This window comes from Hyperolius riggenbachi, chromosome 5 (genome assembly GCF_040937935.1).
Source record: "Hyperolius riggenbachi isolate aHypRig1 chromosome 5, aHypRig1.pri, whole genome shotgun sequence".
NCBI classification, from domain to species: Eukaryota; Metazoa; Chordata; class Amphibia; order Anura; family Hyperoliidae; genus Hyperolius; species Hyperolius riggenbachi.
Window position 1 is genome coordinate 34,832,713 of NC_090650.1, and position 13,107 is coordinate 34,845,819.

Genomic DNA, 13,107 nt, shown 5'->3' on the forward strand with positions numbered 1-13,107 from the left:
GTCAGCTCCTGCACAATCTGCTGAATCTGCCCAGGATCCCTCTCTGGCAAGTAGATGTGATTATGTTTCTTCTGCTTGGCTGGATGTATGTTATGTATAGAGGGATTTGTCTAATGGCTGGCTATCGTTTATTATGTTTTATACCCCAAAAGACATAAGACTGAGAAGGTTGAAAAGTCTGAAAAATCTTCTACTCAGTCCAGTCAGCATGGATTGGCAACTCTGAATGGAAATTGTGCCAGTATTGTACAGAGAAGGTCCACAGCAATAGGGAATTAAAGATTCTGCTATTGCTTCTACCGCCTCAGCTGCTTCAGATGGGCCTGGGACTAGTACTGCTATGGCTGATCTACCTGTTATAGCTAATCCATCATCTCCTATGTTGTCTGCACCTCTAACTATGCCTCCTGCTTCCAAGAGACATAGGCCTCTATTTATTGAGCATTCCTGCATGCGGTAATGCTCAAAACAGCTGACTTTACCCACCATTTAGTAAAGTGTGCATTCATAAAACCTGTGTCCGCATGAAAATCTATAATTCCTGAGCAGGTGCGGGAAATTAACAACTTGTGCGGAGATTATCACAACACAGGTCACTGAAGGTTAATTAATAAAAATTAAAGCAGGCAAATGTGAGCAGAGAAACCCTGGCTGTTTAGAGAAGGCGATAAGCCAGCAATAACAGGCAAGCTAATGGAGAGACAGACCTCCCAGGCAGCTGCAGTGAGAGCAGAACAAACTGCATCTCAGAATACCCAGGCTGTGTTTTTAACCCCTTGGGTACCTGTTTTCAGATAAATTTCACATCAGAAAGCCTGCATGTGTAACATTCTTGAAGTTCTTCGAAGCTGCAGCAATTAAATAGATTGTTTAAAAGAACTAGACAGATTCAGGGCAAGGAGAGGCAATTTAAGCAAAAATGTACATGTAAAGGAATGCTGGGGCTGCCTCCTTTACAGTAACTCTCTCTGCACAGAGAAAATGTATCAGACTAGGAGAAAGATTTGAGTAAAACTGACTAAGGGCCTTTTTTTCATTACTCTGCGAGTTACGATTTGATTCTGATCACGAGGTACGTTAAACTAATGGAAACTGCAGCAGCAATTTCCATTAGTGCAATCTGATTGCGATGCGATTTGGACAAAGCACAATCGTCATCCTCCTGCATTGTATGCAATTGAGCTGTACTATAAGTATAGTAGCGCAATCGCATAGTGGAAATTGAAGTGCGATTGGGATCGCAAATGCGGTTGCGATCGCATTTCATAGTGGAAAAGAGCCCTAACCGCAATGTTTTTTTTTCCCTGAATTAATGAAAGACTTACTAATAGGTATTAAGTCTGAGCAGAAATCTTTGACACCTTTGGATCAAATGTATGAGAGTTTGGCGGATCCTCATTCTCGGCTTATTCCAGTCCATTCTATTCTTAAGATTAGGATTAAGGAGTGGGATAATCTAGGAAAAGTTTTTTTTTTTTTTCTTTTGGCCCAGATCATTATCTAAATGTTTTCTCCTGAAGATCAGGGTTTTGGGGAACCCCGCCTAAATTGGATCCATATTTTTCAAGGGTATCAAACAAAACTGACCTACTTTTTTGAGGATTTCTGGGAAATTTTGAATGATTTCCCTAAAGTTTGGAATGCTTCCAATTATCTAGTGGACGCTTCAGATGATACGGTTAAACTTATGGCCAGAACTACGGCATTAGTTAATTCAGCCAGAAGAGGTGTATGGGTAAAAACTTGGAATGATGACAATTCTTCAAAATCAAGTTATGTGGTGTACCTTGTGAAGGGGGTCTGCTGTTTGAGTCAGACAACCCTCTAGACAGAACGGCAGACACACATTTAAAAAAAAAAAAAAAAAAAAAAAAAAAGTATTCCTGTTAGGAATTCTATCGATTCACATATTTTCAATTGACACAGGAATTGTTTGGGAAGTGTTGCTAAGTACTGGTGTATACATTTTAGTAGCAACCTCTTTGTTTACTGTTATCAAAATGCTTTCAAACTTTACTGACAAAACTGACTCTGAGCCATGAGGAGAGGGGAAATTCCCCTCACACTTGATCAGATAACTCTGTGTAACTGTGTGTGACAGAGAACAGCTGCAACTTCTGTGTCCTGTTTCGGACTGAAGTGTCTGTAGAGAGCAGAGGAAATGTAACTAATTGTTACAGCTTTTCATACTGTTTTTTTTTTTTTTTGCTTTCAGAGTGAGTTTGATATTTGCTTTCTGTAGTCCGATATGCAACTCTGGCTGTGCATTGAAGTAGATACCCCTTCTGCAATTGATTTGTCCCAATATAGCTAATCCTACCCTCAGTAAATTACAGCTTTTGCCTCTGATATTTAACATGAAAGGTAGGAAAATGTTTACACAGCAACTTATTTGTACATTGTCATTTTAGAACACTTGGGTATCGATAGTATTCCTTTAAGAAAGGACCTTTTCAAAGTAAATGGTCCTTTCGTCCCTCCTTCTAAGAATAAGTCAGATCCCTAGTCCTCTAAGGGCAGGAGATGGGCTCTCTACAAGTCACAGAAGCCTAAGGGCCTGTTCAGACTGCACACGTTTCCAGCTGCGTTTTGGAAACGCGTGCAGAAGGCCAACACGCACGACATCAGACAGTGCATAGAGTGCACTGTCTGATGTTCACACTGCATGCGTTCCGGACCTGTGCGGTCCGGGAACGCATGCTGCACGCAGATTTAGCAAAAACGCGCGGCTGTCCCATTCACTTTTCAGTGATGGGATTAGCCACGCAACGCATGCAAACGCGGATGGCGTGCGTTCGTACGCGTTGCGTTCCACATGCGTGGCCGTCCGCGTTTGTAATGTGAACCGGCCCTAAGTCCAACTTCACTTTTACCAAGAAGTCAGATAAGCAATGACGCTAGTATTCCAGTGAGATGGAGAATTGCAAATTTCAAAACATGGCAACTACAGTGCACAAAATATTGGTTATTTAGGCTTCTTTCCTAATGGGACGTTACAGGCGCAGGTTAGAGCAGCTTGTAACGCAGCCCAGCTCACAGTAATGAAAAATCAATGGGCTGTTCACAGTGCCCACGTTGTGTTACACTCTAACGCTGGACGTTTAAAGAAAGTGCATCATGCTGTGCGTTATACACGGTTTTAGCCGCATTAGACTGTTTGCATATGCTCAATAATGTGTGTTTTTTGTTTTTTCTTGCAGGAGAGGGGAGAGTCCGCTGTTGTGGCCAGCCACATGACTAATTAATATGCACTGCAGTGTTAACTTCCTGGAGCGGCCGCTTATTGGCTGGCAGGACCACGTGATGCGGAGTTTTCCGATCACGTGCTCTCCAGTCTTTTGCCGCATGCGCCGTTTTCGTCCGATAGTATGCGTCAAAAAGTACGCATCACAGACCCATCAGGAGACGCATAACGTGGCTCTAAATAGCATACAACTTCAAAGCTCACATGCATTGCGCTGGGGGCACGTTATGTGACCTTACCGTCGCATCTAACGCAACGTCTTAGTGGGAAAGAGCCTTTAAGGTGTTTTTTTTTTTTTTTTTTTTTGGAGGGATACAGAATAGAGTTTAGCCAGCCTCCTTTTAAGAGCTTTTGCATTACTCCCCGCTTGCAGGACCAAATAAAGTTTTCAGCCCTACAATCGAAAGTCCTTTCCCTGTTTAGAAAAAAAGGGTAATTCGAGAAGTACCGAAATGTCAGAGGACAGGGATTCTATTGCCCTGTGTTTTTTCTAGTAAAGGAGCTACAGGGAAATTATCAGTTCATACTAAATTTAAAGAGTCTAAACCAGAAGGTAAAATACAGAAAATTCAGGATGGATTTGATCTATTATTCATCTCTTACAGAAGGACGATTTCCTAGCCTTTCTAGACTGAAAAGATGCGTATCTTCAATTACCGATACATCTGACTTCTCAATAATACTTAAGGTTTGCCATCCAGATGGAGGAAGAGGTAAGAATGTATCAGTTTAATGCTTTGCCCTTCGGATTATCCTCAGCTCCAGGGTTGTTTATGAAGGTAATGTCTGGGGTTCTGGCTACACTTAGACATTGAAAGGTTAACATTTTGGGTTACCTTGATTTTCTGTTTTGGGGGACATCTCCCAATTCGGTAAGAGATCAGATTGTTACGACAATAGTCTTACTACAAGATTTAGGTTGGATCATTAATTGGGAGAAATCTTCCTTAATTAAATCCTACACAGATTATACATTTGTTTTGGCTATTTCATTAGCATATCAGACACAGGGGGAGCAATTCAATTCTATCATGGCTCATTCCACAAGAGGAATTTCGACTTCTTGGGCAGAGAGGGCAGGGGCCTCTATAGATCAGATTTGCAGAGCTGCGACCTGGTCAAGTCACAATACATTTGTAAAGCACTATCGCCTTAATGTATCTGTCTCTGCAGGTTTATCCTTCAGAAGGAAAGTTTTGCAAGCTGTGGTCCCACCCTAAGGTTTTAACTCTTGTATATCGTCTCATCCAGGGGTGCTGTCCGAAATGACGTTCTGGGAAAGACCACTTTACTTACGGTAAAGTCTTTTCCAGTAGTCATGAGGACAGCACCCCTGCAACCCGCCCTTATTTGGGTAGGAAAGAGAAATAAGTTTGTGTAAGCATCATTAAATGTCCGTGTCATCTTTTTTTATTAACTGAGGTACTGTGGCAGGTGTAGTATCTTATATGTGGCTGCCTATTGCTTATGCAAATTCTTCTTTTAACAGTTTCCTGTCCACAGTGGGGAGGGAGACAAGTCTCATCCAGGGGTGCTGTCCTCATGACTACTGGAAAAGACTTTACCGTAAGTAAAGTGGTCTTTTCTGAGATAGTATGGCTGACAGATCATCTTTAGATATGGAATTGCTACAATAATGTGAATTTTGGTATATTTGATATAGTTTGGTGTGAATATATATGACCTTTCTGTTTAGGCTTTGGTGCATTTAATTGGAGGTCTTTTCTGCACACTCCATAACTTAATATATTTTGGGCTGCCTTTATAATGATTTGTGATGTTGCTTCTCCATGTATGATGGAAGTAATTGTAGAACGAATGCTAAATCCACTGATTCTTATTTTTTATTATCATTTGAAAATCACAATTTGATGTCTGATAACATCACACTTATGATCCTGCTGTTTAGCTTCCATACAGACAAATTATTACTTTTTTTCCACTATCCTGTTATCATAAGTATTTGCACAGCCACACAGAAGTATTATGTCTTCTAATTCGTTTTCGGAAGAGGCGTCAGTGCAGGTGCAGTGTAGCTAATAAAATGAAGTGCCTTCTGTGCGCTGTCCTCGTTCCCCCAATCCTGTGTATGCAGCTCCTGCCCCCCCCATCTTGTGAAATATCGTGGCAGTGGAGCTCGATACTTTTGGACATTTCGTGGCGGGATAGGTCCTCTTCACTTTTTCTCCAGTGTAGCCACGCTGTGCAGCCTATCATCTTGTGGCTCCCCATGCCTGTCACAATGCGCACAGCGTTGAAACCCGCTAGGTGATTGGCCTGAGGAAATTTGGAGGAATGACGGTTCAGATACCATTCAGGTTTTGTTGGTTAGCCAAGCTCCCTTTCTGGAAAACTGCCATGGCAATTTTCTAACTTTGCAAACACTGCTAAGAGATTATGCCATCTGTGGGTGGGAGGAGTCTTATAGTGTGGCCTAAGATGTACTCTGCTGCTACTGGCTGTTTTTCACTTTGGAATTTACAGCGGAGTTCCACTTTAAATCTTCTAAAAATTTAAAAAAATCAGTAGATATCATTGCCTCTGGACTAGTACTGACTAGTTCAGCACTCCCCATAACTGTGAATTCCACATGGCTCATTTCAGTAGGTAGGGAATTGCTGCCTTCTCTTCTGCTGTACCACCATATCCCTTCCCCCACTGACCACGTTCCCGCCGTGTATTTCCAACAGTGCTGCCTCCCACAGACTAACATAAGGCAACACATATGTAAGATGAAAACACAGTTTTAGGAAAACCGAATTATTTTTTTGCTTGTTGTGTTTCAGCTTCTTCTCATTAAAGAAAAGGAAGAAGGATCCAGCCAGGAGGAGTCTGTGAACCTGGAGGAGATCACTTGCAGCTCATCCTCCATTCAGTCCATAGATCAGAGAACTGCGCTGCAAAGTAAGCCTGATCGCATCTCTAGAGGCTCAACTTATTTTCTAGTGGTTTCTTTTGTATTAAAGGACAACTCTAACCTCAAAAAGAAAAGTTAGGTGCCTACCTAAGAGGAAGGAAGGCTCTGGATCCTTTAGAGCAGGGATGTCAAACCGCCGGTCCTTCGAGGGCCGAGGTCCTCACACATTTTTGACACCACTCAAATTAATTGATGGGTCTGAATCAGGAAAGGCGTGGTCCATCAGGTAGAACACATTCCTCTCTTTCTCAGTCCATCCTAAACACTGGCATGGATCTGGCCCTGCAGGCCTGGAGTTCCACACCTGTGCTTTAGAGCATTACCGTAGCTCTTTGTGCCCCCTCATTCCACCACCGGGCTCCCAGTTCCAGCCTCTGACTTTAATGCCCAAGAGGCCTTTGGGTCTCTGCAGAGTGCCATGGAAGTACTCTGCTCTCTGAGTACATCCGAAGACTAGCAGCTCTGTAATGCGCGGGCGCAGACTCTCGCATGTGACGTACCGAGCCGCTTGTCTCTGGAGGTACTCGGAGACAGAGTACTTCCAAAGAGAGCTGAAGACGCAGCTAGTGGGAGATTTGAACAGGGGCCCAGCGGTGAAAAGAGAGAGCACAGAGAGGAACAGGAAGGCTCTAAGGTACAGGTGTCAAACTCAAGGCCCGCGGGCCGAATGTGGCACTCCTTGCCATTTTACATGACCCTCAAGAGCTTCATTGTAAGCAGTAAAATAATGACATCTCACTGACTTCCCATCTAGAAGAGCATACAGGTGACAGTATTTTTGGTTGTAACATTGTCAGATTGAGCTTGGTTGCAGGGACCACCCACGGGACCCCCCAGTGAGATTACCATGGGGCCTGTGATCCAAAGCTCCACATGTGGCTGGTGAAGCGCACAAACCTACACACCAAGGTGGATCTTCGGGGGGCAGTTGGGACACAGAGGCATTTTTTCTGCCTAATGACATAACTCTGTGTCCCCCACGCTCTATCCAGCCACCACCGCGCCATAGCCCAAGATTAGAGACAATGTTTGTCGCTATCTCGGAGGTAAACAGGGAAAGTGATTCCCTGTACAAAACACCCGGGGGCATTCCTGCAGGGTTTCCAGAGCTGCCACTGGGCAGCTCTCTCTCTCCTTGGCCACGCCCCCTGCCGCTCCTCCGCCTCCCTGCACGCTTTGAGAGACTGTCTTTCAGTTCAGTGTCATGACCCAGAAGTCATGAAAGTGGGCCAGTGCGGCCCACAGGAGCGGCGGGGAGAGGCGGTTTTTGCAGCTATCTGATCCGCTCAGCCCCCTGAATCAGGTAGCCTACTTTTTTTTTTTTTTTTTTTGAGCCCACCCTGGGCTCTCTTTAACACTTTCCGCCACCCTCCATCCCCAACACCAGCTCCCTACATAGCAGAGTAACAAAGCGGAGCCATGTAATAATTACCTGCTCCACCACTGCGTTGTGACTGTTCTGTTCTTCCCGGCAGCTGCACTCTCTGTCCTTCCATACCTCCCCCTCCCGATCATGTGACATGCACTGGGATCCAGTGATATGAAGCATGGGGAATGTGGCTGTCAGGAAGATCAGAGGAGACTCCAAGCAGCACTGGAGCTGGTAAATTGTAAACTGCTCCACTGCCCTACTCTGCTGTCACTTTGTTTAAGACTGTTCAGTAAATGTTAAAGCTTAATAATTTTGCCCATGAATTGGACTATATTTTTGAGTCTGGCCTCTTATGGGATTGAGTTTGACAACCCCCGCTAATTTTTTGGGGGAGTTTGCAGTTGTCCTTTAAATGCTTTGGGCCTCACAAATGAGGTGCCCTAATGTAGTACAGATTTAAATTGTCTCCTAGCAACCAACTTCTTACGACATGGAAGAGGAGCACTGATTGATTGCTCAGAAATTAGTAGAATATGTTCTAGAATCAGACACTTTACCCTTCTAATCCTATGTTCAAGATTAAAGGAACACTATTGATTAACATATTTTTTTTTCGATTGAGATAGGAAATGTTTGGGAAGTGCTGCTAAGTACTGGTCTATCTATACATTTGAATTCTCATCTCTTTGTTTACTGTTATCCAATTCCTTTCACACTTTTCTGACTGCAGTCTGCTCTAATCCAGCTGTGCTCAACCTACGGCCTACGGGCCATTCGTGCCGACTTTTGTGGCCCGCGGAAGTGTCCCGAGGAGGAGGATCTCTGATTGCGTCATCGATTTACACAGCGTACTCACGTTCTCCGCAGTAGTGCTGTGATAGTTAGAGACCCTCGTCCATTGGTTGCTGCAGGAACCATCCTCCAATAGGGTTTAGCCTTATTCCTATTGGAGGGAGGTTCCTGCAGCAGTCTCTTGCAGCCCATTCAGCTGGGGAATCTACTCTGATAGCAGCTCTATTTTACACTTCAGATTGTAACTTTTGAATTTGACGTGGGCCCACGGATGTTTTTGTATACGATGTGCCTCTGAGGAAGCGGCTGTTGGCCGTGAAACACGTGTCAGACATTCTGTGATGTGAAGTGAAGGTCTGATGTTGTATCTACACATATTATCCGTAATCTAAAGACCTAATATATGAAGAATAAACAAGAGAACTTTTTGGTTCAAAAAAAACCCCCGGTTTTTTTGTGTGTTTGGAAGATTGTATACTTAGGGGTGAAACCACACTACTTTTTTATTGTGTCAGTGTTAATTAGGTTCCTGCAGCAACCAATGGGCGAGCGTCTCTAACTATCACAGCAAAACTTTGCTCCACGCTGACCTTCACCCGAGCGTTGGCCGCGGCAACTAATCGAGACCCCCGACTTCTGCTGAATAGTAGGCTATAACTACCCTCAGCTCACACAGCACTTGTGCTGGGCGGGGGGATCACCCAGAAAGCCTCTGCACATACACCCAGGTACCCTAGAAAATGGGCATCAAATGACGAGTACAACAATTCTTGGTTTGCCTTTTTCTTTCCTTTTCCAACACCACGTTAACTGTTACTAGAAAAATGTTAAATATTTATATTAAAATTTTGTATGTATATGTTTCAGCCTGCAAAATGTATCCTGATATGAAGTGCGGCCCTCGGGCAAAAAAAGGTTGGGAACCACTGCTCTAATCTGACCGTAGAGTGAGCCATGAGGGGAGGGGGGAATTCCCTCACAGTGCATCTGTTAACTCTGTGTGTGCAGAGAGCTCAGGCAGAGACGGGCAGAACTTTTTCTCACAGAGAGCAGAGGAAATGTATCTTATGTGCAACATAAACATTTGTAATTGTGTGTGTAAGGCCCAGTGCACACCAAAACCGCTAGCAGATCGTCAAAACGCTTGCGGTTTTGGGAGCAGAGAGCAGATATTTGGCCGGGTGCACACCAAGCGGATTTTGTATGCGATCCATCAGCCGCATCAACCAGTGAAAACGCTTGGCTATTGTATTTCAATGTGTCGTGCACACCGGCGGTTTGAGGTTTTTTAGCAAACCGCAAACGCGCAGCAGGAGGCGCGTTTGCGGCTTGGCAAAAACCTCAAACCGCCGGTGTGCACCATCCCATTGCAATACATTAGCCAAGCATTTTTCCAGGTGGATGCGGCCGGCGGATCGCTCCAAAAACCGCTCGGTGTGCACTGGGCCTAAAACAGGATGCCTGACATGCTTTTGATATAACTCTGCTTCAATATTACACAGTTTTTAGCATGTCATACTGCAGAGATTCATACCTTTGCAAATAAGACATTACAAATGATGCCAAAATCTACACACAATGAATTAAAGCTTTTACCTCTGATATTTAATATGAAAAGTAGGAAAATGTTTACACAGCTACTTATTTTATAACACTTGGTTTAATGGTGTTCCTTTAACCTGCAGTTCCCCAACCCTATCCTCAAGGCCCACCAACAGTACTTGTTTTGCAGGTAAACCCTAATTACCTATGTGGATTTCTACAAAACATGCACTTTTGGTGGACCTTGAGGACAGGGTTGGGGAACACTTTTTCAGCATAGGCCCAATTTTGGACATAGTGCGATGTAGGAAAATATGGCTGCCAATAGAGGGTGCTATTGCCAGATAAAAGCGTCAGCCCCTTTAGAGTGTCAGAATAAGTGAAGTGTTCGATGAGGGTGGAGCTACAGCACGCTAGCTGGTGCCGCCCCATTTCTGCGTAACCTTGTGTGCCATAATATTGACAGTATTTTCAGAACTGATACAAAGTATATTTGTTTTGTGTCTTTACTCTGTTACAGCTCTGCACAAAAACCTGACAACGCTGCTGGAGAGGTATATAGAAGAATACAGGCAGATGGGAAACCTACCTCATTCTGTAGGGAAGGTAAGTTAATTATACGTTTGGCTTTTGTCCTGCAATACTTGTAGAATTTCTGATTAATCTTGCTTAAAGTGTACCCGAGGCGACACGCGACGTGATGAGATAATCGTGCGTATGTACAGTGTAAAACATAGAAATGACAGACTGTTTTTCTTTTTTTTTCTTTGCTGCCTTAAAGAGTTAATTTTCAAGCATGCAAGTGACAGCTTCTATCTTGTCAGCACCGTGTCGGAAATATGGTAAACCTCACTGATAAGCAAATTATTGCCATAAAAGTTTTCCTGGCAGAATACAACTGAGGGCAGGAGATAGAGAGAGAGAAAAAGGCCAATAGTTCATGTATTTTACCTCTGGGATGCTTAATAGAATGCTACTGATTAGAGACAGTAAAACATTCAACCTACTTTGTAAATGTTTTAATATAAAATAAAACCATGGGATATCTAAAAAAAAAAAGTCATTTTTAGCAGCAGGAGGATAAATACAATTGTTTATCTGAGGAGATTATTTTCACCTCAGGTTCACTTTAAAGGAAACCTGTAAACAGAAAAAAAAAATAGTTTAAAGAGACACTGAAGCGAGACTAAATCTCGCTTCAGCTCTCATATATAGCAGGGGCACGTGTGCCCCTGCTAAAACGCCGCTATCCCGCGGCTAAACGAGGGTCCCTGACCCCCCCAACCCACCCCCCGCAAACCTTGGTCGGAAGTCTGGTCGCAGATTAGCCCTTCCTAGAGGCAGGGCTAACGGCTGCAGCCCTGCCTCCAGTCGCGTCTATCAGCGGCGCATCTCCGCCTTTCCCCCGCCCCTCTCAGTGAAGGAAGACTGAGAGGGGCGGGGGAGAGGCGAAGATACGCGCTGACAGACGCGCGTGGGGCAGGGCTGCGGCGGTTAGCCCTGCCCCAATGCGGAAGCGCTCCCCCGCATTACGGAGGGGATTTGGGGGGACAGGGACCCCCGGTAAGCCGCGCTATAGCGGCGTTTTAGCAGGGGCACACATGCCCCTGCTATGTATGAGGTCTGAATCGAGATTTATTCTCGCTTCAGACTCTCTTTAACTTACCTGGACCTTCACCCAGCCCCCTGCAGCCTCCCTGTCCTGCGCACGGTATTCAAAGATCCTCCCATCCCTGGTGTGACTCGCTTTTGTTTTGTCAGTTGGCGGTACTGTGCAGTCCTGGCTGCGTGCATCCTCTCTCCCACTCACATTACCAGTAGCGTCCTGCGCAGTACGAGGTTTTACCAAAATGTGCCTGAGCAGGAAGCTCCCGGGTACTGTAGCGTGAACAAGGACGCGCAGGCGCAGTGGGCGTTGACTTGTAAGACGGCGGTAAGGAAAGTGAGCCACGGCGGAGGACCGGAGGATCGTTTAGGACCGGCGCGGGCACAGGACGGCTGCAGGGGGCTGGGAGAAGCCCCAGGTAAGTTAAACTTTTTTTTTTTTTTTCCAGAATACAGGTTTCCTTTAAAGGACACCCAAGGTGAAGATAAACTAATGAAATAAACAATTGTATCTATACTCCTTCTCCTAAAAATGACTTTTTAAGAAATTTCACAGTTTTATTTTATATTTAAATCTATTTTTTACGTTTATACTCTCATTGTTTTTGCTCAATGACACGTTCATTGAAGTATGCTAGAGCTAAAATCTATGAACTATTGTCCCTTTTTATCTCTTTCCTGCTCTCAGAAGCCATTTTCTGCTAGGAAAGTGTTTTATAGTTGTAATTTCTCATCAGTGAGGGTCACACTGTAGTCTGACCCAGTTCTGACTCAGGCTTACATACCTGATGTTTAACTCTTTTAGGCAGAGAAAGAAAAAAAAGGAACACAGCCTAGTTATGTGTGTGCTTGGCACTGTACATACACATGTCTAACTCATCATGTCACATGTCACCTCGGGTATCCTTTAAATCCCTTTTCTGCTTTTGAGGCAGAGCAGTGTCTTTTGTCACCATTGCCATGCCGCGGCTTGGAGCATTCTTTCCCATGCTGGCCATACCTCTTTCTACTCCTTGGCAATGTCATTGCAAGGCATCTACATTAGTACTGATGCTAGGCAGCTGTCTGTGAAGGGAATCTGAAGTGAAAATACATTTCTGGTTGAAGTCGATGGCCGTATGTCTTTTTTCAACCCAAGTAACTATGTAACTATGTAATAAATTTTGTATGTGTAGTACAGCTAAGAAATAGAACATTAGCAGCAAAGAAAAGAGTCTCATATTGTTTCCAGTACAGGAAGAGTTAAAAAAAACTTCAGTTGTTATCTATGCAAGAGCTTTTTTGAGCTCTCCGACCCAACTTGGGTCAGAGACAGTCCTATTTTCTGAAGCATTTATACATGGAAGAAACCATGAGACATAGCTTCAGATAAAGTTTTACTGCAGGGGAGTTCAAGGGGTCATTATTTCTGCTTTGTTTTATTGTTTAACATACAGAGGCAGACTGAAGCAAGAGGAATATGGAGGCTGTCATATTTCTTTCCTTTTAAACAATACTAGTTACCTGGCTATCCGGTTGATCCTTTGCCTCTATTCCTTTTAGCCATAGGCCCTGAACAAGCATGCAGCATATCGGGTGTTTCTGATATTATTGTCATATCTAACAAGATTAGCTGCACGCTTCTTTCAGGTATGA

The 13,107-nt window shown here is 44.1% G+C and overlaps 1 protein-coding gene across 11 annotated transcripts in view; it reads left to right on the plus strand.

Annotated features, from left to right (window-relative positions):
* The window catches only part of AKAP9 (A-kinase anchoring protein 9), a 411,545-nt gene that overhangs the window by 138,926 nt on the left and 259,512 nt on the right, over positions 1–13,107 (plus strand). For all 11 annotated transcript variants that reach the window (XM_068235446.1, XM_068235447.1, XM_068235448.1 and 8 more), the window contains 2 exons: positions 6,031–6,148; positions 10,388–10,473. In XM_068235446.1, the coding sequence (XP_068091547.1) occupies positions 6,031–6,148; positions 10,388–10,473 (204 nt within the window). The remainder of the gene's footprint in view (positions 1–6,030; positions 6,149–10,387; positions 10,474–13,107) is intronic.